The sequence below is a fragment of the Larimichthys crocea genome, chromosome XII (genome assembly GCF_000972845.2).
Source record: "Larimichthys crocea isolate SSNF chromosome XII, L_crocea_2.0, whole genome shotgun sequence".
Taxonomy (NCBI): domain Eukaryota; kingdom Metazoa; phylum Chordata; class Actinopteri; family Sciaenidae; genus Larimichthys; species Larimichthys crocea.
In genome coordinates, this window is record NC_040022.1 from 88,031 (window position 1) to 115,170 (window position 27,140).

Below are 27,140 nucleotides of genomic sequence, written 5' to 3' on the forward strand. Positions count from 1 at the left end.
TTCCTTCTCACGCACTCTTCAACTCTTTCATGCTTTTATTTCCCTCTTCATTTTTCATCACTTTTTATGAATTCATATGTGGTGTCCACTCTCTCCCTCCACCTATTCATCACTGTGTCATGCCATCTCTCTCTCTCTTTGCTGTGTCTCTATTTATCTTAACCCCACCCCTTCTTCTTTATCTCCCTCTGTTTTTTAGTGACCACACCCTGTCAGCAGTATGCTTCAATCATGACTCTCTGTCTCTCTTTTATACTCTATCCTTTTTCTCCATCATCATTTTGTCTTTTTTTTCTCTCCTCTCCTCTCTTCTGACATCCCTGGAGCAATGAGGGAAGCTATAGCATAGAATACAAACGGGGGGTTGCTTCTTCTTCCCACTTGACAATCAGACACACTCCCTTCACACACGTCTGCACACACACACATACACACACACACCTTGTCATTCAGCGGTTGTTCAGCTATCATGTTATGAGAGACAACTTCTCTCCTTCTCTGTCTCTCACTCTCTTAGACTCTGGCAAACCTTAGCATCATGTTATGTTACATCCGCACATATACATTTACCTAAAACATGCAGGAATTAGTAGTATGTAGGAATAAAGTGGAATTTCAATACAATTCCTCTGAATATATGCATGAAGTACCGGACATAAAAGGACAAATTCCACATACCGACTGTAAACGTACCCAGATTTGATTTGTCACGTTACATTTAATGATTAAACTCAAGAAACTGACTGAGAAAGGGCAGGTTTTTATTGGTGAAACGAGCCAGTTTGATAAATGAGGGATGTCGGATTGTGTGGTTGGAAAGAAAATGAGAGAGGGAAGGAAGTGAGAGCGAGCAGAGATAAAATAAATAAATAAAATAAAATAAAATAAAATAAAATAAGATAAAATAAAATAAAAAACACAGAGGAGGCAGAGGAGAGACAGAGCTGAGGCTGTGTCTTGATCCAAACTCAATTTGGCAATAGTTTCCTTTTTGATTTCTTGCCAGCAAAAAGCAGTCATATTGGAACAGAGAGAACGAGAGAGAGAGGATGTTTATGGGTTTCAGCTAGACCAATATATTTGGGTCAATACTGGTCTTTCTTTTTGAGTAAAAGATATGAGTCATGCTTCACTGCTGATTATATAAATGTTTTAGATACAGTGTCTTTACATTATCGGAGAAAACATCCTCAAGTAATTATCAGGACCTTTGTTCTATATTAAGATTATTAATATCAACTGTGAGGCAGCACGGTGCACTCACAACAAGAAGGTTCCTGATTCGAATCCACCAACCGCCTATGGCCTTTCTGTGTGGGTTCTCTCCAGGTAATCCAGCTTCCTCCCACAGTTCAAAAGCATTAACAGGTTTATAGGTTAAACAGTGTCTCTAAATAGCCCATAGGTGTGAATGGTTCTTTGTCAGCCCTGTGATGAACTGGCGACTCGCACTCAATGTCCACTGGGATCGGCTCTGCGACCCTGATAAGGATAAGCAGTTATGGAAAATACAATGATAGCTTGGCATCATTTTTTTTTTGGAATAACCTCTCTCATCCATGCTGTCATGATACCACCCTGAAGGAGAGATCCCCTTTAAATATATAAATTTAGAGCATTTAATTTGTACACTTCCTGTATTTTTGCTTAAAAAACTAACATCCTATTACATTTCACCTATAATAACAGTCTTAGTTCATTTCGTCATAATGTATTTTGAGGTACACTCTGGATAAGTCGGCAGTTCTTCACAGGGCACATAGAGACAAACAACCATGCACACCTACAGGCAATTTAGAGTCAGGTGTGAAGCAAGTGTCCAAAATACAAACCTAGTATAGTCCTCAACTGAATCTGTATGTGAACCTAAATGAGACCTGAACACGAATTTCAGGTCATCCTGACATCACCTGCCCTGCAGGCTCGGTCATAAATATGAAGTACAGCTGGAGGTCTTTATAGACTGGTCACAGTGCTTTCAGCCACTACACAATCAAATCATGACTAACAGAGATTACTCAAAAGAGGATCACTTTATAAAAAAATATAAGCGTCTTTGACAAGAGTCCATAAAAAAAATTCCCACAAACTGGAAGGAATCTTGAGACTTATTGTACAAATCCATCATTTTTAAATGGTTAACGACTGATTTAATATCGTTGACTTGTCCTACCAATCACCCCTGTCAGTGTCAGCACTGGGTCTTTCTCCTGTCTGTCCTAAAGCAAGCAGTGCTATAAAGCCATTATACTCATATTGCTTTATGGTAATATAAATCAGCAGCGGCAGTGGTCCCCAGTGGAATGAGTGGCATCTATAAAATGTGTGCTTGAACAAGGTAGTCATGGAAGGTATCATAAAGAGTGTCTCGGCGTAAGGAGCCCCCCAGGGTTCAGCCATGCAGACCCACATCATTTTACTCAAACAGGAAAAAAACCTGATAAAATGCTCAGCAGGCACCGGCCAAGGACCTGCTGCACTGAGGTATTATCTCTATAATGTGAAGTCAGTAGCTCAACCCTCAACAGAACAATCACTCATCTACAAATACAGAGCAACTACTTGGTGCTGACAACACTGAAGACTAAAGCAATCAAATAAATGGTATCTAACAATCGAAATTAAGGCAATATTTTGGGAAATATCTTGTTGAGAGTGAGACGAGAAGATTGATACCACACATGTCTGTATTTTAGCTATGAAGCTACATTTGGTTAGCTTAGCTTAGCTTAGCTTAGCTTAGCTTAGCATGACAACTGGAAATAGAGGGAAACAGCTAGCCTGGCTCTGTCCGAATTAACATGTTATATCCAAGCAGCAACCTCTGTGGCTGTGAAGTGAAGCCAATGCGAAATTGCAGTTCCATAAATGTCCACTTGAGGCTGGCTACAAAACAAGTAAATCTCCATAAGTTCCCATGTTAAAATGTCCAACTTCACAGCAGAAATAAACATGTTTACAGCATGGTACAAAAAACAGTTTTGGTCTCTGTAGCTAATTTCCCCGTTCATGACAACTGTACTGAGAGTGAATTTTTATAGAACTCACCTGTTCAAATTATATTAAAGCTTAAAGTTATGCAGAATTAACAGTGTGGCCGCTAGGTGCTGTTACAGTTGGATTGTTTGAGCACGCAGGCATCATTCAGCACACCTGAGGTGATTCACATCTTTTTCATTTAAGCCGGGAAGCGGAAGAAGCAGGACTACCGCATCTTCTTCTTGCTGTCACTGGAGACTCAAGGTAAAGTGTGTATGATTAAGTACCATCTAGTGGTGTGGCTGCAGATTGCAACCACCTGAATACCCCTCAAATCAGTGTAAGTGATAAGTTTGTCTGTTCTGGGCTATTGTAGAAATATTAAGGTTGAACATGGCGGAAGAGGACCACGCGGTGTCTGTAGATAGACTCAGTCTAAGGTAACAAAAACACAATGATTCTTACTTTCAGGTGATTATACAGTAATGAAAAATCCCCCTAAATATTACACACTGGACCTTTAAAGCTCATGTTATCTAACCACTGTCCTGGGTACTAGGAGAACAAATAGTCTTGGTTATCTCTCTTGCTGTTTCACAGTCTTAAGTTATTGTATCATCTCGATAAGGTGCACGGATAGTGCTGACGACTGATGAAAAACAATAATCATACAGTAACACACCTTATATTGAATTACGGACTGGTATCACATGGATTTGCAAGTGTAATCTGCATTGATTTGGCAAGTTATTCCATTAAGCTGTGGGTACATGAGCTCTGGTAATTGCTTTTTCTCTCACACATAGTTACAGTATGTAAGCTATACACTCGGGGTGTGCGTATAAGCAGTGTCTAAATGGTTTTTTAGACAGCATATTGGGTGGGGAGCATTTATCTCTCTTAGTGTTGAAAGAATAACCCGACTCATTTGGAGCTCATTCAACCATAACTGCCTGATTTAGTCAGACTGAAAATGACTGAATAATCCAGATGCTAATTGTCTGAGGGAATGAATAATAACTGGATGTAGTAAAGGAAGTCGCTGGGCAACGAAGAATGAATAAATACAAAGGTGTTTGTCAAGCGATGATTGAATAAGTATGGAGGGAATTGGGTGGAAATCTAGTTTCTCGGGGGACAAAGGAATGAGTAAAGGATTTTTTTTTGGCAGGTGATGAGTGAATATAATGCGAACGAGTTCACTCAATTTATCAAAGGCAGAAGAGGAGTTTCAGAGGCTAGTGTTAGCAATAATGGAACACAACACCAGACTGTACATTAATCTATATTAGGATAAATAATGCAGATTTCATTCATAAACATTGTTTATTGAATTGGTTTGTTTTTTCCACGTTATCACCATGTGGTAGGGTTGGCTCAGGGCGGAGCAGCAAGGGGGAAAACAGTCTTTTCCTCAGCCTGAAAATGCTAAGAAAGCATTTTTCATTACTTGTTCACTGCTATTACAAAGGTTGCATTTAAAGATTAAACATAATCAGATTGGATTTGTCAAAGGTTGCATTTAAAGATTAAACATAATCAGATTGGATTTGTTGTCCAAATTTCATATCACCAATTAAAATAGTTAATTTTACCTTTTCGGATGAATGTGAGAAACTCTTCACAGAATTTGGTCTTTGGTCTCGCAGTTTATTTGTCACACTGACAGAGGACTTTAATACTCTGAGGAAGCCCTAACACACACTGAACAGGATGATTTCATATGTCATTTTTTTTCATACTTCTCAACTACAAGCACAGAAAACCACAAAGCACAAAAAACAGGGAAATGTCACAGACTCCGACCTCTGTTTACTGGAGAATTTGCTTAAAGCTATGATAACCTCTTTCAGAGTTGAGATTTAAGCAACAAGGGGGAAGTAGAGACAAATATTTAGTTGACCCTCATTCATATAAATATACAAAATATTATACAACACATCTCATTTAATTTAATTCAAGAGCTCTCCAAACCATAGCTTCCAACATGACTGAGAAATTCAATCAACACCATGCCAGCAATTTTTCGCAGGGATCTTATAAAATAACTAATATCGATGCAAATGTGTAACAAATTGTAAAAAACTCAAGCATCTTTTGGGTGTATTTTAGAATAAAAATCTATTTGCAAGCCCAAAGCGTAAACAAGACCCAAACATGAATTTCAAATCGACCTGACATGAGGTTCAGCTGAAAACCACTCGAGTCTCTGCTATTAATGCTGGAGGTCAGTGTAGACAGTAAGGTTTGTGCCTCTAGGTGTTATGAAGAAATGTGATAGTGGACTGAGACAAGAAACAGAACTACAAATCATGTGTATTTGCCATTACTGCTGCCTTTTTCTAATGAATACCTAAAGTTTTTTTATAGCTGAGAAAGGCACATTGTCACTGCAAACAGTAAAAACAACACCTATTCAATGATGACCTCTGCTCTCTGATTGCCTTTTGGTACATAATATCTCAATCTTATGAGCAAAAACTAGTGAGTCATAACTTTGCTAAATAAAAGCTGCTTTCGGTGTGTGTGAGATTTACAGTACATATCAAACATGGTTGCTGTTCATGCAATCAGAACAGCTGATTTCTGCCAATGACATAATCTTAATGGAGAGATCCAATTAGCAAGTGTTATTAAATGGCCTTTTACTGGCATCTAGTGGAGACTAAGAAAAGTGGTATATAAGGGCATTGTAGGTGAAATGATTTACGGTGCTCTTGTATTTCTTGTTATAGATTATGCTGATGATGAATTTAGCTTGCAATGTTTGCAATATGATGTACTATTACCAGTGTGGGCTGCCAGTGCTTGCAAGATTACATGTTCCTCAGTGTTTCAGCTCCCAGAATTTTATCTACGGTTATGTGTTGATGATGTGTTTAATCCAGAGACACTGCCCAGTTGTTTATATAGTTGTTTGTCTGTTCTTAGCTACTGTAGAAACATAGTGGTTCAACTCCGTGGAAGAGGACCAAGCAGCAACCTCCATGGGGCTGGCTGCAGAAGTGATTCAGTCTCTATAAGTCCCCATGTTAAAATACTTCACAGCAGAAATATAAAAGTTTACAGTCTAGTACAAAAAACAGTTTTGGTCTCTATAGATAATTTCCCCATTCATGACAACTGTACTGAGGGTGAATTTTTATAGAACTCACCTGTTCAAATTATATTAAGGCTTAAATTTATGCAGAATTAACAGCATGGCTGCTTTGATTGATTGTTTGAGCACCCAAGCTTTATTTGGTTCAATGATGATGAGCTGGGAGGGAAGAGACAGGAGTGCCAACATGGTGGCGTCCAACGTCACGCATACACTGTCCACTGATTAACAGACAAGTCATATAACAATAGATAAATTTCAACTTTATTAATTCACAAAAGGTTTATCCAGTGGTTATAAAATCGAGCATAGTCTATATTTTAACATCTACAACTGTACAACAAAACAAAAGACCAAAAAAAGAGACAAAAATCAAAGAGTAAAACCAATGAAATGCACAAAGACACAAAAACACTGACAGTTGAAGAAATGTTAGATTGACAAATTGACAAAATAAAATAATTATAAATCAGAGAATCTGTTTTATGTGATTATCCTGACTGGACAGGAACACATTGATTTGTTTAAATAGAAGGTAGGTGGTAAAAATAGTTTACATTCATTTAGAACTTCAGGAGGGACACTTGTGGGTATTTCTCAACAGAGACTTTTTTTAGTAGTAGTTCAAAGTGCAAACATTTGGAGGTGTGAATAATTATGTTCGTACCTCTGAGTATCGATCCATAGGAGCAGATACCTCTTGCTAAAAAACTGCCTCACAATGCATCTTTGTGACCATAAATCAAGCTTTTTCTCCACTCTTCAAACTGCACTTGTGATTTTTTTTTTTATTGTATGGAAAATGTGGAACCCAGACCACAAACTTTAAATTAAAACAAGTGGTTAACGTCAACAATAAATAACAGCATTCACACAGTGCAAAACTACATGATAATAGAAAATACTAACTTTTCTAACATCGCTAAAGACCCTTAAATTGTCAGTGAAGTTGTTGATGTTACGTCCAGACTCACTCAAAATAACAAAGCAAACCACTAAACCTAAAATGTCTCGTTTGGTTCAATAGCAAGACAAATAAAGAATCTGTTTGAATTATTTAAAAATGTAATCGATGTTATGACTGATTAATAATGTATCACCACATTATTAAAACATTCCTTCAAAAAGGGAAGTAACATACTGTTTACATGATGTTGAGGAAGCAGAATAAGACACACATCAAACTGATTCTTCCTCTCCTCCTGCTGGCAAAGTGGCTGTTTTATTTTGAGAAGATCCTGTCGTTATGCCTTTTTTGACCCCCATACAACTAGAAAGTAAACAATCGACCAAAGCCCGGTGCTTAGGTACCATTTAATGCTTCAGCGCAGCAGCGTTAATGATAATGGAAGTCAAGAACTTGGGATCCTTACAAAGTAAAACACAAACAGAATTACCAGATGGAGTTTGTGCGTTACAAGCCTAGGAGTTATTTTGTTTGACAGTTTGTTTTAAAGGAGTCTTTTTGTTTTGACCTGTAGGTGAGAATAACAGAAGCCTCTTGTTGGTCCTTGATGGTGTCCTTTTAGGCTGCATAGCTGGAGGCTGACAGCTAATGAGGCAACAGGTGGTCATAGTTCAGGGGTTTGTGTAATTGTGTATGTTTGTGTGCGTGTGTGTGTGTACTATGTCTGAGCCAGCTGAAGTTCCTCCAGTCCGTGTTTGCCGAGGTGATACCTGGCCAAGTCTTTCCTGGTCACCAGTCCAACCACCTGCAGAGATCATCATTGTGGCATTCAGCAACAAGACTGTGATCATTAAATAATCTGATCAATACATAAAGAGGAGTTCACAGAAACACAAACTCTTACCCTGTTCTCATCATCCACCACCACCAGGTGTCTTAGTCCCAGTGCTCTGAACAGCTTAAACACACGAGGCAGAGATGTTTCCTGCAAACAAACGACCTCATTTAAACTGAACTTCTTTCATTTCAGCTCTAAAAAAAAAAACTCACCAAACCAAACTAGATTGGATGAATACAATTATAACAGTGAGAGTCTGATGTGTCTCTACCTGTGGTACAGTGTAAGGTGTTGCGTTCATGAACTCCATCAGGTCCATCATACACTCCCTCTCGTCCTGAGAGACGTGGATGCTCTGGATCGGGGGGAAGCGAGGATAGGCGTCCCTAAAGTCCTTCAGCTGGAGCTTCCTATGAGTCAGCCGGGACCGAGCCAACTCCACAAACACCTGGCAGGACAGAGCAAAGGACAAACAGTGACTGATTCAACCATCACCCCGGTGATGTATATGAAAATAAACCTCTTTTTCCACGCCCCATCGCCACTGTTACCTTGTGTTTGAGAAGAACAATGAGCTGAGAGCGAAGGATGAGGCCACAGAGCTTCGCTGGCTGAACGGGAGAGGAGAACAGAATGGTTTCTATTCACATTTAAGTTCAAGTCAAAAATTTTGGTACAGTATTTCACGATGGATCTATAATTTGCTGCTGTATTTGCATCATTTTTCAAAAGATATCTCCCTGAACAACGGACGATTGTTGGTTAAAAAATGGCATCTCAAGAGCGTCAAGAAAACTGCATTTACAGTACTGCTGATGTTCTCCACTGATATCTGTACATTATTCCCCATTGACTAACACCATTTCACCTGCAATAGAAGACCTCAACTTAACCTCACATTGTCAGGAACAAGATGAATCAGAGTTTCTGTGTTTTACATTAGGTTTACCCTTTAAACCCCAAAAACCTATTTTTTCAATGCAGCATTTGGTGGGCACATTTTATCCAATTAAAAGTCAGAACTCAAGCCTTCATACAGTACCTCATCATTGCCAGCAACCTGCACGACAACTGGGAAGCCGTTGTGATTGGTAGATGTGTTACTAAGGATGTCCACGATGGTTCCCACCTTCTCTATCCTGTTCAAACAGGTGACCGGAGAACTCATCACCTCCCTGGATGTAATGTGAGAGAGTGAGATATATAAAACCAGTTTGAAATCAGTGAGTTTCACTCAGTCATCAACAAACAGAAGTGACTTTACCTGGCGGTCAGCCAGTGGGAGGTGGCAGGAGCCTCCCAGTGCAGGAAGGGAACGCTCTGCAGCTTGATGTGGATATCATAGAGACCCTGAAACAGGAGAAAGAAACAAACTTTACACAGGGAGAAATATAGTTGGACTTTTGTTGTTTGTTTCAGAGCCATTTCAGCAATTTATTTTATTATTTTTTTTAGCTGTGCCTCCTTCTCCTCCTCCTCCTCCTCCATTTCTTCTGTGGGTGGTATTGTGGGATAATAATGTTCTTCAAGGACACACTCATAAAAATCAAACATTTTTGTGCTGACTTTAAATCTGTACTTTTCTAGTGTTACATAGTCAAAATCTGCTGAAAATCGGTGTGTTATTAAGGTTTTTGGATGCAACTACATTATGCCCACATACTGTCCTCTGCACGTGGAAAGCAGTGAGTTTGTTGGCTTCTTTCTGTATTGAACTCTTTGTTGAGGGATACTATAAAGTGGATTTATAACATCACAGACTGAGGCAGGAACAGTGTGTCCGTACTTAACTCACCTCTACAAAGTAGTCTCCTACTATCTTGGAAGTCATAAGGACGAGCATGATGGGAAGGCCGTATGTGATGTTTCCTGTAGCCTCCACCATGATGACAGTCAAACTGAGAGTCATCCTCACGATGCCACCTGTAGAGATGGATTATTTTTTTAAAATTAGGTGACAGTCTGCTGGGGTTTTGAAGCTGTGCATGTGTCAGCATGATTGGTCATAACAATACGTTTCCACCAGTTCTTACTTCCTGTTAAGCAATTAAACCAAATGAGCGCTAACAAGGTCAGGGTTAACGTTACTCACCTAACTGAGCTGCAGCTCCCATCAGGGCATATTTACCAGGGACAGCCCAGGTCTAACAAAACGCACATGGCAAAGTCAAACAGTTCAGCATTTCATTAAGGCAAATCCACTTCAAATCTTCAAATATGTTCATTTTCAACATGTTTGAATGTACTCAGAAAGAAGGAAATTCACACAAAGCAACAGCACTAAAAGGGTTATGGGAAATGTGGTCTTCAGTTTGAGAAACCACACATATGGTCCGTTTCTCAGTACAGGAACTGAAAGGTGTCATCTTGTCCTCACTGAATGACGTGTGATGCACACGCACTAACCGAGCCAGTGGTGGTGATGGAGGCCAGCAGTATTCCAAACAATCTTCCCCAGGCGGCTCCTATTAGCAGAGATGGGATGAAGACTCCAGCAGACACCGCCAAGCCGTAGGTCCAACACGCCAGGAAGAAATAAGTCAGAGTGAACAAACCCAGCGTCAAGGGATTGTAGGTTCCTTTAAGAAAGAAAGGAATGACAGGTGACATAAGTAATGTGTTTTCACTTTGGCCTGTATATAAAATAAGAAACAATAGCTGTGCACATGTTTGTACGTAGCTGTTGGCTTTACCTGGCTGGTTATGGAAGAGACTGCGAACACTTCTCTCAGGAGTGTTGAAGAAGGCCGTTGCCATGGAGTTATACTCCCCATCTGCACAGAACAACTTTGAGAGACAGACAGAAAATGACAATAGTGAGACAACAAGAGAAAGAAGAGGAAACACAAAGAGCCATCCTCCCTTTGTGTCCTTTGTTGAAGCTTTTACATCTACCAGCTGACATACAATTTTAAAACGAAGGGGGTTAGGACAGAGAAGGACTGTCATCCACATTTGGTGTTGAAAATTTAAACATAATGCCCCGAGTGTGAATTGTTTTCTTTTTCACGTCGCTCTCATCTCTCCATAATCAAATCTGTCAAATAGAAGGCGAGTTACCCAAGATGTAGTACTAAATATTTAAGTCTGTCTAGCAATTCTAATATTAACTTTTTTTTAGACAGCTGGAGAGATAGACAGGAAATTCAGGTGAGAGAGAGACAGGATGACATGCAGCAAAGAACCTAGGTGGCTGCAGTGAATAATGTTTACTATGTTCATCTCCTTAAGTGAGCGTGTTGCTAATTAGCAGCAAACACAAAGTACAGCTGAGGCTGTTGAAGTTTTGCTCAATGAAACATCAAAGAGTCACCAACGTTATTACAGTTCATCCAGCAGGGAACATGAATGTGCGGACCAAATTTATTGGCAATCAATCAGTTGATGAGTCATGTGAACATAATTTGGTGACACTAAAGGAAAAAAAAATCAGAGGATCACAAAAGATGCCCTCTAAGGATCATGAATGTCAAAAATATCCTCTTCTTAGATCCATAAATTATGTGTTTATATGTATATTATTAAGTTATTCTACAACAAAAAAGTAGTTGTAAAAACTTAAAATGCAACAAGCACATCTGCAGGAGTATAAAGAGGTTTTTTGATTCTAAGAAGTGTTTCTGGATGTCAACTTGCTGGCACACAACTCTAAAAAAAAAAAATTAACCACATTATTTAGCAATACTGTTTCTTGTGACAACAATAGTGGTAAAGCTTATTGAACGGAAAGTCTACTGTGTGGTAAAAAAGGAAGTATTCAGATTCACTGTGAGAAAGTGAGAGCTCATCCGTCAGTCATCACACACATTGGTGTCTTCGTTTTAATACCGTAATCATGCATGACTTGTTGTGATGCAATGTAACTGGCATCCAGAGTCTTAGCTTTATTACACGTCGTCATTTAAACCAAGAAAAGTCGGCAAGAGTTTGTTTTCAGACAGCTGACATAGGTGACAAATGTCAAAGGTGTGTGTTTGTATACCTGCAGTGGGTACTCCTCAGTGTGGTCTGGCCCCAGAGGCTGACAGTCATTAGAGAAGTAGATCATGGTGAATGACACTGTTGCAGTCACCGCAGCGACCAACATGGCCTCCATCACTTGCAAACAAGGGCGATGGACATACCTGTCACACACACACACACACACACACACACACACACACACACACACACACACACACACACACACACACACACACACACACACACACACACACACACACAGGTAAAATCTTTAATGGTTTAATGAACCAGAACCTTCCAAAATGTTGACTTCCTGTCCGCCTCAGACTTTTCAAAGTGACGAGGTTACTGTGTGAGTGCAATGAAAACATAGAAAGAAAACAGAGCTTCTCTGCCATTTTGTGCCTTCGGGCAATGTGGCTGCATAAATGTCAAGAGGACTCAATTACTGTTACGAAATGTAACACAAACTCACTGCGTCAGATGACAGAAGAGTATTTTTAGAAGCAGTACTGCCCAGACAGGTACTGAATATTATGTACTGAGAATATGCCAGATAATCAGAACATGAATGCCATTTTATTTATAGCCACTGGAAATCTTCTGTGACAGGTGTTTGTTTTGTTTTTATACATAATTATGTATATTATATTTATGTCTATGTCTTCGATTACTGTAACGCCCTCCTGACGGGCAGCCTGCACAGTGAAACCTCTCCAGATGGTCCAGAACGCAGCGGCACACCTTGTCTTAAATCAACCCAAATGGGTACACGTTACCCCGCTGCTCATCTAGCTCCACTGGCTACCTGTAGCAACCCGCATTAAATTCAAATATAATGCTGACTACAAAGTAGTCTCCTGTTCTGCACCCACCTACTTGAATGTCCTTACACAAACATATGTTACCTCCTCCAATAAACAACACCTGGCTCTGCCACCTGTACGCTCAGGGCAATCCCATCTTCTCTCGTTTGTTGTTCCCCGTTGGTAGAATGTCCTACCAGATCAGGGGCCTCTCTACCTTCAAACACCTCCAGAAGACCCAGCTCTTCAGAGAGGACTTCCTCTCCAACACTACCAACAACTGCTAAATCTATCCCCTTTAGTACTTACAGATGCACTAACACGTCCTTGTCACACTGTACCTTGATTAGTTCCCTTTTTTTCTAAGTCACTTTGGTTAAAACCCTCAACTGTTACACTGTGTGTGATTTGAATTGTATTCCTGGTATACATTCACAAAGTGCCAAATCCAAATCCAGATCCAAAATTTAATATGGAAACTCCCCACATCACCTCTGTACAGCAAAACCCGGCACCATTGTCTGATAAAATACCTCAAAATTGGAGTATGTCAGTAATGGGTATCTCAGAAGGTGCAAGCCTTAGTTATCATAGTAAATGTAGCGTTTTAGAGAACCTCATCAATGCCACAATTTAATGTCTTACCTGAACACACAATGAGAAAAGACATGGACTATTTTTTACTAGTAGTTACTTTATAATATGCAATAAGATGTTTTTAATCCTTCTCATCTTGATAATAAGATAATCGTAAGATTTTACTGATTATCCACTATCATACAATATATATCTACATAATAAACATTCAATTATTAAAATGTTATAATAGACATAATACTATCACAAAATCTGCACATATGTACCCTCCAGCTCCAAACAAGGAAGCAGGAAGTGCAGGTGCATTAGCAGAAGTCTCCTCCCAGACCACTCTGTCAGTAACTGTACCTGTTCTTACTTGGTGACTATTTATAAAACACTTTAATCACAAGATGCTGTCATATGAGAATCTGCTTTAAGCCTGCATCTGAAAAACTTCCTCGTCTTGCACCACGCCCTGTCTTTGACAGACGAGCGAAACCTCTGTGCTACAATGTGTTGTTTTTTCTTGGCACACTGCACATACAAAACAATTCTTCATGGATCACTTCACCCGTTGTTGGAACATTTTTCCTTGAGTTAACAACACTTTGTTTTGTTCTTGCAAGAAGCTAATCCATTTCTAAATCTTACCTGATCCTGAATATGGTCAGCCAGTAGTTGAGAACGTTGAATAGAGCTCCTAGTAATCCACCTGCACAGGAGAGAGATGAACACATATACTGCATAAGCTGGCTGTTTCTCAAATGAAGAGCGTGTGACGAACATAGATTTAAATAGTTCTTACCTATAGCTCCCATGGCGATGAACAAGGGAATCTCATAAAGGTTATAGGCCACACTCTAAAGAAAGACAAATTACATCATGTCACACTGACAAACAAACAACATAAAGCTGTGAAAATACATGATATATGTGTGTAAGTTTCTCACTTCAGTCTCAAAGCGTCCAAAGTTGATGAGACCTGGGTTGGAAAGGTCTCCTGGCTTGTTGTGATAGATACTGAGGAAGAAGTTCAGGGTGAAGGTAGAGATCATGGAGGCAAAGAACTGCAGATAAGAAAGAAACAGGTGGAACGCTGAGAAGTGAAAAGGACAACATGACACAATCATTACTAACGAGTTTATGATGAGGACCACAATAACTTACTATCCTCCACGTCAGCATCTGGTTCCAGAAAGAAGCTCCTTCCTCTAGAGAGAACAGAACGCCGCCTGTCGACCAAAAAGAGAGATGAGCATCCACAATGCCAAGCTAGCTGGCATCCTCCACACACTGTTGGTTGATTTACTGGGTTCACTTAAATTGAACTGCAAGCAATCTTTTTAACCATTTCTACACCTCTGTATACGTACATGGCAGCTTTTTTCCCCACAGGGGAACTATGATCACAACAAGCAGCCATCAACAAACTAGGTCAGGTAAGTTGGGTGACTGAAGGGCTTACCAAATTAAATTTGAGACCATAGAGAATGAAATTTAATATGAGTAGATGAAACTACGATGGAAAACCAGTAGAGACATTTGTTATTATAATTAAATCATGCAACCATTTCTAATGATTAAATTATTACAAATCAATGTGGAGCCAGATAGGTAGCAAAAATTTGAGATTTAATTAATTTAAGTGTTGCTCAAATCAACACTAGCTCATTATGAGTCCATGAGCTTCTTAGCAGCTGTAGCCAAGTTTATGATGGTGACACATACAAGTGCAATATTAATTACAAACTTGTTTTTCAACATGTTTTTTGTACCTGTATCCAATTAGCGTACGAATACTATTTTTTTTCTCAAATTCCCACTCTGAATTATCATACTGCTCTTATAACCTTCTCCTCATCTGTCAACACCATAAAACTGCTTAGTGACAGTACGCCACCTTTCCCATTTCTTGTAAACAAGCACTTTAGAGGGAGTTTCCTCACAGGTTTCTTCGTCCTTAGTTTTGGCATGCGGCCATATTGTTCGACTGCAGCTAAACCGCTCTCACAACTAAAGCAAACAACTAACAGAGCATGTGTTTGTACTGTGCGCTGGTATGGTTGCTTTTATTTTTTACCGACTGGTGCTCCAAAAGCAGCAGAAACGCCAGCAGCAGCTCCAGCAGACACAAAGTCACGTTTTTCTGTGTCTCTCCGGAAGTATTCAAAGATCTACAAACAAACAAAATTATTTTTACTCACAAACACACTGTAACCATAGACAGCTTTTAATAGTGCACGGGCATGCTTCACCGATGAGCAGTAATATTTAGATTTAAGGACACACAGCATAGAAACTCACTAGACACACTGACCTTGAAGTCTCTTTTTAAAGAGGTGCTCCTGCCCTGAGAGACCCCAGCAGCTACAACAGCACCAGAGTGGATCATGGGCCCTTCCTTAAGGGATTGTGGGTAAACAAGAAGATAGCTATTAAAAGGAGTTGTGTACAAAGCCAATCCACACAACTTTTACATTGAAATTATCTAAGTTAATTGTAAAATGACAAGTGAGAAGGCACAAAACATCAGTATATTGTATATTGCACTGGGAGAAGTCAGTCAGTTGAATGTTTACCTTTCCAACAGCAAGACCTCCAACCACTGAGCAGATAACACCACCCACTTTCACCACCAGTGTCTGCGGAGGACAAACACACACAACATGTTAAGGGGTATGAAAGTTCTTCAAGTTCAAGTCCATCCATTCGTTAATGTGTGTGATTTATGTCTTTACCTTGAGTCGTACCACCCTGGGAATCTTGACTCCATTCAGGTAACATTTGATCTGAGGGATACCGCTTCCTGCTGCTATGGGCTGGATGAGACAAAGAAGGATGTCAGAAGACAGACAGGATGATTAATAGCGAAATAACTATTTACTTGTTATTGCATGAAATGGCATTAAGAGCTGGCACAAACTATGAGGAAATAAATTAACCACTTTTCAATGTCACTTAAAACTCTCAGGCTGCCCAGCGAACTATGGCTAACCAGAGAAGCAGAAATAGAGAAGCGCCTTCATCCTGACAAATTTCAGTATTACACAGTGTCGGAGTCAGACTTGTGCAAATGTGCTATTGCTTTATTAGTTTTCACTTCCACATCCAAACAGCTTGTAATTCCAGTCATGCAATTCCTTTCTGCTTTCATGGCATACTTCTTCTAAATACCGTCTTTCACACATGAGGAACACCCAAAAAGAAGATGATGACAGTAATTGTGGAATTTTTAATTGTCATTATTTCTCTTTCAGTCTTACCTCAAAATATGCAACTATGATGGCCCCCACCATGACGAAGGCGGAGTTAAAGACAGCCCAGAGGATGAGAGAGATCGAAAGACCCCCCACCTCTGTAAACTTCTCTATGTCTGTAAGAGGTCAGAGGTCAAGGAAAGTTGGGGGATCCTTATATCACAACTTTTTCCCTTGGAAAACTGAAATTTAAAAAGGACTATGTGTAGGATTTAAGTGGCATCTAACAGTGATGTTGGCGAATGCAACCACCTCGCCTCACCCTACTGTAGCATGAAGGAGAAACTTTGGTGGCCACAAATCGCCCAAGCAACAGCTAGTATTTGGTTTGTCCATTCTAGACTACTGTAGAAACATGGCAGTGCAACAGGGCAGACTCTAAGGCAACAAAAACATGATGATTATACATAATGAGTCTCCTTTTTCAGGTGATTATACATTAATAAAAACAAAAGGTATGTTAATTATATTCCATTTTTGCCATATTCTGTAAATAGAGGTCCCTAAATCTGACACACTGGACCTTTAATGGTGGGCCACATGCTGAAAGCAAAGACCTACTTTATTTAATAAATGGAAAATGATACTAGGATCACAGCTTCCCTTAACTGACTGACAGGAGTGCCACTTGTGCTTAGATTATGAAAAATAATTAATAATTAGGGATGCTCCATATTTAACCTCATATCTTTTCTGCAAATAGCCGAACAGGACACTTGAAAACTTAAACTCAACAAGTGTTACAGGATGCAAGAAAGAAAAAATTACATGTCACTTTAAAGATGGAGAATGTGTTGTAGGGATCACTCCTTCAGTGCAACACTCACAGACAGCTGAAATGTCTACTAAAAAACCTGCCTGTTCATTTGTAAGTTGTCTACAATACAGGAAATTATTAAAAAAAATATATGCAAGACACTGTTTCTGTTGCCACCCATCTGTCTGACTAGGTGTATCTTGTGCAACTCTTCAGGATACTCTCTTTGACCACTTGGTATTTTATCCCAGCCAGTTCCTCCACCACGATGTCTATGAAACAGGCGATGAGTCCGGTCAGAAAGCCGATTAGACCACAGACTACCCAGCGACTGATCTCCAGACAGCGGAAACCCTAAAAATACAAGATGAGAGAGGCAGACAGGAGTTACAGGACAAGGAGGGGGAAACAAACAGTAGAGGAGAGAGACGGACATATTTATGCAGACTTGAATTAAAAAGTTATCATAACATATAATCAGGTGATTCCCAGTCCACTTACCATATGACTCATTCTCCTCTCCTCCTCCAGAAACAGCTGGTTCTCAATGTTATCATAGTCCAAACTCTGGAATAACAAAACAAATACAATGAATCAGTAAAACAGAGATAGAAGTGATGATGTTTATTTCTATTCTTCCCAAATTGTGACATAACTTGACTGAGTGCATATCCTCTTGGATCGATGACAGCAGATTCATAGCAAACCAAAAACATGTTAAAACAAAGCTGATTTCATCAACTGCCTGCTTAAGAAGATTAATCCTCTTTTTGTTGCACCATCGTGTTGATTTGGTTGTACATTTTCTAGAAGTGTGTTACTAACTAATAATGTGAGTGGGTTGTTTTACCTCATATTTAAGTGACAGCAGCTTCTCATTATGAGGGATCTCTTTAGGCCGCCCTCTCAGAGAGTCCTGCAGGAGGAAAACACACAAGAAAAAAAAAAGAGGTCAGGACACCAACACTGACCTATCACCTCCGCCCTGTTCATGAATCATGTGAGGGGCTGCAAGGAGGCGCTGGGAACTGACGTCAGAGGAATCAAACATTTTGGATACAACATAAATGAGCGCAGCAGGATTTGAAAAAACATGAAGACATTTTTCAAATCTCAGGCATCACTTCAAAAGAAAAAAGGAGATTTCACAGACTTTAGATAATAGAGCATTTACAATGAGGCAGGTGGAAGGTGCAGTGACTGTGACCAGTGTTTCCTCCAAAACATTTAGCATAACAATCTAAACTTTACCAGTTTAGTGTTGAAGGAAAGACTGGTGCAAAAGAGTGCATTCTGACATACATACAAGCCAGCTACAGTACAGGCAATTTAAAGTCCTCCATTTCACATTAACATGCACTGTTACACGGGCCTCTGTCACATGTCTGTGGCCCGTCTGTACAGCTAATACAATCAGCAACAGATAAAGTGTATACACAAGATAGCAGACATTCACATGAACACTCTCAAATCTTTTGTTTATAGCAAACGACAATCAAGCACAATCACATGCACGGCATCACATTCCCATCAGACAGTGAAACTGATGGTTTCTGTCTCAGAGGGAAACCGATGTCTTCAGTCAGAGTTTTTATTGCCTGGTTGAACTTACTGTGCCTGTGCTAAGAGCTATAGAAATAAACTCGATGGTACCTCTCTCTAGTGGTCAGCAAATTCAATTTTATTAAACACCTTACAGCAGAAGGGTTTGGAAGCAATAGGTTTACAAAAATACTAAAATGGTTGGGCAGTCATGGTGAAGCTTATTATCACAGACATGGTCAATTCATCATTTACAATGTGTCACGGTGGAAACTGTCACACAGTCCAAGCACGTGGTTTTTATGCACACTGGGTGAGTCAACCATCGGCGTCCTGATTTGGCTTACTTCCCACATTAGGCTTAAGCTGTATTCAGGAGGAGATGAGATTAAATTACATAAAATACTGTCTGAACCCTTAGCTTTATCTCAGGCTGAATCTCTAAATTTGGCCTCACGGACAAAGACAGTGGACGCAAACTCAGCCTGAGCATGAGGCTAAATCACTTTCGGTTAACTGTAAATCACCCCTACATACCACTGGATACTGTGCGTGTAATCAGCTTATCACCTCCTTATTGATTTGATTGTGAATAGGTTGGTTTAGGAGTCTAAAATGCTGCCGCTAAAGATTGTGATGAAGTGATGATCAACAGGAGCGACACAGAAGACACAGAGAGAAAGAATGCGATGGCGTTTTCGAGGCTCGGGGCTTTACCTCATCCGACGTTATCTCCTCCTCCAAATCCACCGTGCTGAGTCTGCCTATCTGAAATATACTGCGTCCTTCAGACAGCTACAGACATCACAGACAGCAACAGAAATATATATGTATGTATATATATATATGTGTGTCTATACAGCTAAGTGTGGCAATTATTCAACATCGCATAGATGTTTGGTACCCAGCTGACAGTAACGGGCTCTAATGAGTACAATAAAGATAATTAAACATACATGTAGAATCTAAAAACAATCTCCTATTTAAATACACTGACAACAGAAGTAACTAGTTCCAGCTATGCTCCTGATGCAGGAAGTAGATGACTAGTCCTGATGGCATAACAGGTCGTGAAAGGAAGTTGGTTTTTCCAGTGTGTCCATAATAGCTGGACAGACTGCAGGTCTAATATCTCATAACATTATTAGAGTTTGCTCTTGATCTTTCTGCCCTCTGTTACAATAAAAAAGGATTAAAATAGCATCTATAGACAGGCAGAGATAATCTGTAACCTCATGTGATGACCTGAGAAGTACAATGGACCCTTTACACACAAGTTACATTATCATTAAGAGTATAATATTAGCCTCAGACTGCCTTTTCCAGTTCAAATAAGTCAGTATGTAGCTCATGTAACAAGCTTTGGGAGGAGTAGCCTTTCAAAACTCTGTATAATGTGATTAGTTTTTTAAGATCTAATTGTGTGCTTCATGTGAGTAATTACAGTTTTACTGATTTAATCACTTTTTTTCCCCATGCAGTCACATTCCGCCACAAAAACAAAGCTTGTTGTTACTTCTGATACTCAGCTGCACACGCACCACAACACACCCCGAAAATAACGCTGCGTATGCGGCAATGCATTCACAAGCATCCATGAGCCCATGCAGCATTTAACGTGACCTCACGGATGTTTTATAAAATAAAAAATTAAACACATGACAAAGCATCTTCATGGTGCAAAACAGATGTTTAGCTACCGTGGTTAACGTGCTAGCTGTACCTGTCTGGAGTGTCTGGGCTGCTCGGAGCCGTTCAGCAGCGGGGTCCCCTCCCCGGTTGCGCCGGACTCGTCAGCCCGGCTGGACCACGACACTTTCTTCGTGATGTTAGCCATGGTGTCCCCCCCTCACCCTCTGAAGCTCGCAGCGCTCACGGTCGCTAAATGTGCAGTTGTAGCTGGCTAAGCACTGTTGTTCTTCCTCAGCTCCCCATGATCATTCCTCTAACTCGTGACGTTTTGTAAGGTGCGCGTGCAGGGCCAAAAATATCAGCTTGCCGCGCTGGATGCTGGGATTTGTAGTTTTGACGGTTTGGGACTACAATCTTGCCAAAAACATTTTATATATATGTATGTTCTATTAAAGTATTATTAGCTAAAAAGTAAAAAAAAAAATTGTTCTTTAGAAAAAATGCTTCCTCTTACAGTGTTATTTTTAAACATGATATACATGTTTATGTGTAAGTAGCATTTTTGTGCTTTTATATTTCAGACGGAGTTTTTATATTTTATATATTATTTGGTAGTTCAAATGTAAAACAGGAGTTAAAAATTAATATTTTTCCTCTGAAATGTAGTGTAGTGGAAATACTTAAAATAACAAGTATCTCAAATTTGTAATATACAAGTAGTCTTTTTGAACTTTTATAGTTGGCCAGCTGTAGCAATTCTTTAAATATTGTGTAGACTGGTAAAAAAATTTTTTCCTATTTTCCTCTCAAATGTAGTGGAGTGTTCACATATAATCCTATTCTGACAGCATAAACAGTAAAAGCACAGGTAACTTCTAACATTAATGATGAACCTGTCTGATTTACTGTAGGTATGTGAGTAAACCACACCAGTGATGATTATTATAGGTACACCTGTGCTTGAAAATATAAAGTCTTTCTGTAAATCAAGAAGTGTTTAATTTTGAAGTCCAGATCACAATTTTTAAGTTAATTGGATTTGTTAACATGCACCCAAAAAAGAATAAAGACAACCACATAGTGAGTTTTACTACATTTATTTATATAAAACTAAGCATTACGTTTCTAATGACAACCCCCCAAAAGTTAAAGACACAAACAGATAAGACAGAAAGTGCAGCATCATGACAAAAATGTTGTCACAATTAATATGAATAATAATTTCCATATATAAAACCTCATGTCTCTTGAAAAAATGGATCAAACTATTATTATTAAGTTGATACTTCATGTAGATTTTGCTGATAATACTTACATCTTTTAACTGAAGTAAGGTTTTAAGTATTGTAATGGAGTATTTTAATATCATGCTATAACTACTTTACTTACTTATTGTGTGTAAAGGATCTCAATACTTCCACCACTGTCCAATAAGAATATACTGTGTACATCCAAGAAATATAAAACAGTGAAATACGTTTTTTATTTGACCTTTTAAGAGGCAGGTAAGAGACAATTAGCAATCCCTGACATCAAACTCACAAACAGTGCTCTAAACATTCACATGCCACCTGTTGCACCTCCCCATGTACCTCCTTTATGTCCTCCATATCAAGCACCACCCCTCTGGGTACACCTCTTCCTTCAGCCACTCCTTCTACCTCTGTAGGACTCAGTACCCGGTTCCATACTCTGAATCCCGCCAACTGCCCAGCAAAACCCTCTGCTGCATCAAACTCTCCACCAACAACATCCTGCTCCTGACCCAGCACCACTGATCCACCTCCAGCAATCTCCCAACCCTTCCTGAAGTTGGAGCCGGAGGAGGTAAGGCGCCGGTCATTGTAGTGCCAGAAACGACCCTGGATTGAGGACCAGACGACGCAGAGGTGGTGCCAGCGAGCATCCATGAGAGATGACACAGGGAGACGGCGATGGACAGGGTCTCCGATTACAAAGTCCAGGGAGGGGGATGAAGAGGAGTTACGTCCATACAAAACTAACTGGTTATCATTGTCGTTTGTGGCATAAGAAAGCAGTGTGCCGACATGTGAGGCCTCCACACGGAGCCATGAACATACAGAGAGCTCAGGAAGGTTTGGGAGAGTCAGGGAGAAGGTGACATAGTTCTCTGCTGAGGCCGAGGGGAAGAACAGCATGGAATCCACATTACAGACTACAGACAGAGGGAGGGAAAAGATATGCAGTGGTCAGTTTTACAGAAATTATATATAACATGTTAACTAGTGAGCTTTACAGGTTCTGGTAAGCAGATTTTGTTAGCCAGGCTAACTGTTTCCACCTGTTTCCAGTCTTTATGCTAAGCTAAGTTAACCTTCTTCTGGCTTCATATTTAATGGACGGATAACTATCCTGCAGAAAGTTAATAAACCAGAACATTTGATCTATTGTAGGCTGTTAGCATGGCTTAAAGGTAATTAAATATTTGTCAACATTACATTAAGCCAGAAACCTTCTAAACAATTGTTAATGATGAAGTTAAAATGTTTTAAATGATTAAAAAATGCAACATCAAATCGACCACAACAACAAAAAGATCCTAATGTTTACTTACTGGTTGCATCCTTTTTGGGAACTGGTTGTGCTGGGATCTTTTGCCTCATAGGAAGCTGGAGGAGGTTGTGGATCACTGAAGACTCCACCTTTGTGTCACTCTCTTCTTCCTCCTCTCCTTCCAACCTGCTCAAACTTTGCTTATAAGTCTCAGAATGGGGTTGAGGGAGAGCATCTGAAGCGTGGGGCTGTGGAGCCTCCAGGCGGGTCCTGCTCTGTCTGTCTTTGATGGTTTCAGGATGAGTTGGAGCCTGGGATAGGGTCTGGGGCTGGGGCCAGGAGGGGTGACTAGGTTTGTGCAACTGATGGTGCCTGTGACGTTGTGTTTGAGGCCGGGATCTTTGTTGAATCTGCGTATGAGGATATGGTAGAGTTTGGCGAGACTGGAGCTGCTCTTGCTGGGCAGAGTAAGGCCTTGTTTGGGCCCGTACCTGAATCTGTGACTGAGGACTGTAAGGGTCATGCTGGGGCAGGTAATCTGTAGACAGGGGTAGAGGGGTAGGATCTGGATACTGAATATGTACCTGTGGATGAGATTCTGACTGAAGTCTTGGGCTCTGGGCCTTTAAATGTTTAGGCTGGTTTAATGTTGCTTGGTATTGATGGGGCTGTTGGGAGTGTCTGCTCTGAGATGTATCAGTCTGGAAATAGCTGATACCTTCTGGTCCGGGGTGGGTATGTCCATCCAGAATTTTCCCAGGCCTATGTGCCTGGCTTCTCCTGCGTGTTTCATAATATCCCTGAGGTGTGACATTGGAGTTAAGGGACCCTCTGCTTTTCCCTCCTCCATTAAACTGCAGAACCTCATTGATCCGGCCCTCAAGCCGGGTCACACGTAGCGCCTGGTTTTTAAGGGATTCCTGCAACCCTCTGAGCCCAACAAGCAGCTCATCACGCTGGATCTGAAGGGCGGCCAGCCTTTCGTCTTGGCTCTGGAGCTCCATGGTGAGGTTGAAGAAGTCCTGACCAGGATCCAGCTTCTGTTTCTGTGCGTTGCGGCGGTTCTCCCTCAGGTTCCTCGCCATCAGAGCCAGACGACCCTCCATCCGCTTACTCTTCTTCTCAAGCTTCCTGCTCCACTCTCTGGGATAATAATCAACATGAGAAAAGTTTTGTTATTAAAAATGCATCATGTAGTACAATTAGCTAACGTAGTCTAAATTACAACATCTTTTCATTTCGACTCATTCAATGCATTTCATTGTTTGTAAATTGTAAGGTTTAATATATAAAATACGATATATTATCGTCATATCGTCATATTTTTAACGTCATGTTAAAAATATTTTAGCACATGGACAGAGATACTTTTAAAATATATTTTCCTTCCTCTGTACACATATATATATATATTAAATGGTGGTCATTTTTTTGCTCAGTATTTTAATGTATTGAATATATGAAATACACATGGAAATATATTTCATAAAAGCATCAATAACTGGTCAATTCTGGACATTTTTTGCTCATGTAGTATTTTATATATTTCACAATACTAAATGTGTGACAGCAGGTTAGATCTTCAAATGTGGAAAATATTCATGTATTATTAACATATTTTTTTGTCCAAAAGCTGTTCTGTTAATCATTATTTCCCAACCCCCATAAAAGAACAGCTGCTGAAAGGAAAGGCCACCCACTCAAAAAAATTCTTACATTACCAAATCCTTTAAGTTTGACTATGTATATACATCCTGTTCTTTTTTTAATGTGTCATGACCTCTTTAAGGAGATCTAATTCCCTTCATTATCACAGCTGACTTAGACTAGACTTACCTGTTAGCGCAAATTGTCTTCAACTTGCAAAATACAACTAGTTATCAACAACGACTGTGTCAACATATGTCAGTTTACATCATATTAAATCATATTTACAATAAACCCCCCAAGCTCTAACCTGAGACTGTCAATCTCCTGCGTTGTGCTTTGCTTGAGGTGTTCGAGGTCCTGTGACATGTCGTGCCACTGTTCACTCAGGGCTTGAACACGAGTTGCCAGTACTCCAGAGGAGTTTCTGTTCTGGTTCAGGGCCAACATGTCCAAACGGGCCTGGGTCAGCGCCTGGAACTGCTGGAACTTATAACAAAGTAAAAGTCTTTTCACAAGCCTTTCTGCAGATGTTTGGTAACTGATTAGAAGGTCAGGAAAATTCTCCAAAAAACACACATTTCATATCTGTGATGACTTTTCCATTACAAAATGACTAATAAGAGATCTGCTAGCACTCTGCAGAAGTGCTACAGAAACAAGGAAGTTGATGAAAAGAGGTTTGAAGTTAAAGCTCTTAGTAACAGATGCAGTTTTAAGCCCTTAAGGATAGCTATTAATCATTGTCGCAGACCTTATGTAAACACATTACAAAATACATATACATATGTGATTTAATCGTAGCTGAAATCATGTGAATTCACGAGAGAGGCTGCAGAAACAGCAGTTAATTTCATATTTCATTTGGCTAAGATAGGCTAGTTAACTTTAAGCTGGACTGGCATTATTTATAGTTATTTTCTCCCTTATGATTTAAGATGTAGCTACTGTCTTATTTATGTGACATATAAACCCAATTACTAAGAAGTTGAATCAACTAAATAGATTTTTTAATCACAGGAAACAGGAAAGAATAGGTGGATTAGCTTTAGCTATAAAGTGAATTTGTTTATTTTACATCTGTTTCTTAGTTTTCCCCCAAACCTACATGGTATAATAATCTTTTTTTAATTTTATAGGCTATAATCAACCATATGTCAAAAGGTCATATTTTAGTCTAAACTAAAGAGTGACCAAATATTACTGTTTTGGCTTCATAGGGCAGAAATGACCACATGTTTTTTTGTTGTTTTCTGAATGAATTAACTTCATGATACTTCATCATTTCAGTTAATAGTGGATGTAGACTGCAACACTATTTCTACCTATATTACATATATAGTAAGTCGCAGAAAAACATAAAGTAAACCCAGCATAGATAATTAGATAATTAGTTATGAATACCATTAAGATTTATGCAGCACAAACTGTTCAGACACTTTAAACAAATATTAATACAACAGTCTGATTCACACTGACCTGCTCGTTGAGTCGTCGTAGTTTCTGGGACACAGAATCAACTCCCTGTAACTTAACAGGCTGAATTTGCAGCAGAAGCATGTGGACCAAGATCTGGGGCCAGTGACTCGGCCTAAGGCTGCCCATGGTGCAGTGGAGCTGGGATAAATGCAGCCAGGAGCCTGGATCCCTGTCTGTATGTCTTGAGGTGGTGGAACAAATAGAGGGGATAAAGACATAGCTGAAAAGGGCTGGTCTTGATACACACTGTATGGACACACACAATACACAAAAGCACACCCACGAGCTGGGACAAGAACACACTTTCCATTTTCCACAACATCATTGGGGACCTCAGAGGAAATGCAGATGGATTTAACAGGTAGTCAACTTCTCTCTGCCTCTCTCTCACTCCGCTACACCAATAAGCACAAAGAAAAGAGAAATAAACGCAAAACAATCTACTAAATGATGTCTAGTGTTTACAAAAATGTAGAATAACATAAGCAGATTTCTAATCTCAGTTTAGCAATGTTCAAATATGCCAAAGGGACATTTTTCATGCTTCCTAGTTGTTGCTGTACTTTGATTTCATTTAGCTGGATCCTCTATTAAAACAATTGATTGATTTACCGACATCTTTCACTACCTTCTTGGAGGACAATGACTGCTGTTTAAAACAGAAATCAAAAAAGAGACTTCTATTATGAAAACTTTAGTTATAACAATGTGGTCTTGTATTTGTGTGTATGGTAGTCTGCTTGTTTATGTGGTGATAATATTGCAGTAAATCTCATGATGTGTGGGCTGGGGAACAAGCAGCCTGGACTTTCCTCTTCCCCCTGACTCAACTGCCAGGGGATCTTGCTCTCTTCTTCTTCTTCTGCTTTCTTTTCACTGGCACAATCCAGGAATTACGTTGTCTATCCCTCCCTTCCTCTTTCTGTTCATGACCAGGTTGCAACATTGGCTTCATTTAGACTGGGCTTAAGAAATAATTATTATTGACTATAAAGTCAGTAATCTGTGATAGATTTAATTCCCCAGATGTATAATTATTTATTAACTTTCATTTAGGGTAGAAAGGCAACACGTGGGATTAAAACGCTCCACTCAAAGTCACACTGAGCAGATTAAAAAGTCATTTTTTGATTAAAAATG

General features: G+C 39.7%; 2 protein-coding genes across 4 annotated transcripts; both read right to left on the reverse strand.

Annotated features, from left to right (window-relative positions):
- Positions 1 to 6,321: 6,321 nt before the first annotated feature.
- clcn7 (chloride channel 7) lies at positions 6,322 to 20,697 on the reverse strand. Of its 3 annotated transcripts, none has more exons than XM_010729127.3 (25): positions 20,452 to 20,697; positions 19,446 to 19,496; positions 18,037 to 18,102; positions 17,688 to 17,753; positions 17,408 to 17,540; positions 16,436 to 16,545; positions 15,911 to 15,991; positions 15,752 to 15,814; positions 15,490 to 15,573; positions 15,253 to 15,346; positions 14,340 to 14,404; positions 14,123 to 14,239; positions 13,978 to 14,032; positions 13,824 to 13,884; positions 11,807 to 11,948; positions 10,518 to 10,611; positions 10,231 to 10,403; positions 9,917 to 9,968; positions 9,620 to 9,747; positions 9,089 to 9,174; positions 8,867 to 8,999; positions 8,376 to 8,435; positions 8,096 to 8,272; positions 7,891 to 7,971; positions 6,322 to 7,791 (listed from the first exon to the last, which is right to left on the reverse strand). In XM_010729127.3, the coding sequence occupies exons 1-25, from the start codon at positions 20,563 to 20,565 to the stop codon at positions 7,705 to 7,707; spliced, it is 2,373 nt and encodes a 790-aa protein (XP_010727429.1). In that variant the 5' UTR covers positions 20,566 to 20,697; the 3' UTR covers positions 6,322 to 7,704. The 3 variants fall into 3 exon arrangements, with proteins under 3 accessions (XP_010727429.1, XP_010727428.1, XP_010727430.1); XM_010729126.3 differs by having other exon boundaries at positions 19,446 to 19,523; XM_010729128.3 differs by lacking the exon at positions 19,446 to 19,496.
- A 744-nt stretch (positions 20,698 to 21,441) lies between these two features.
- ptx4 (pentraxin 4, long) lies at positions 21,442 to 26,244 on the reverse strand. Its single transcript, XM_019258333.2, has 4 exons — positions 26,001 to 26,244; positions 24,832 to 25,010; positions 22,936 to 24,017; positions 21,442 to 22,536 (listed from the first exon to the last, which is right to left on the reverse strand). The coding sequence occupies exons 1-4, from the start codon at positions 26,124 to 26,126 to the stop codon at positions 21,899 to 21,901; spliced, it is 2,025 nt and encodes a 674-aa protein (XP_019113878.2). The 5' UTR covers positions 26,127 to 26,244; the 3' UTR covers positions 21,442 to 21,898.
- Positions 26,245 to 27,140: the final 896 nt, after the last annotated feature.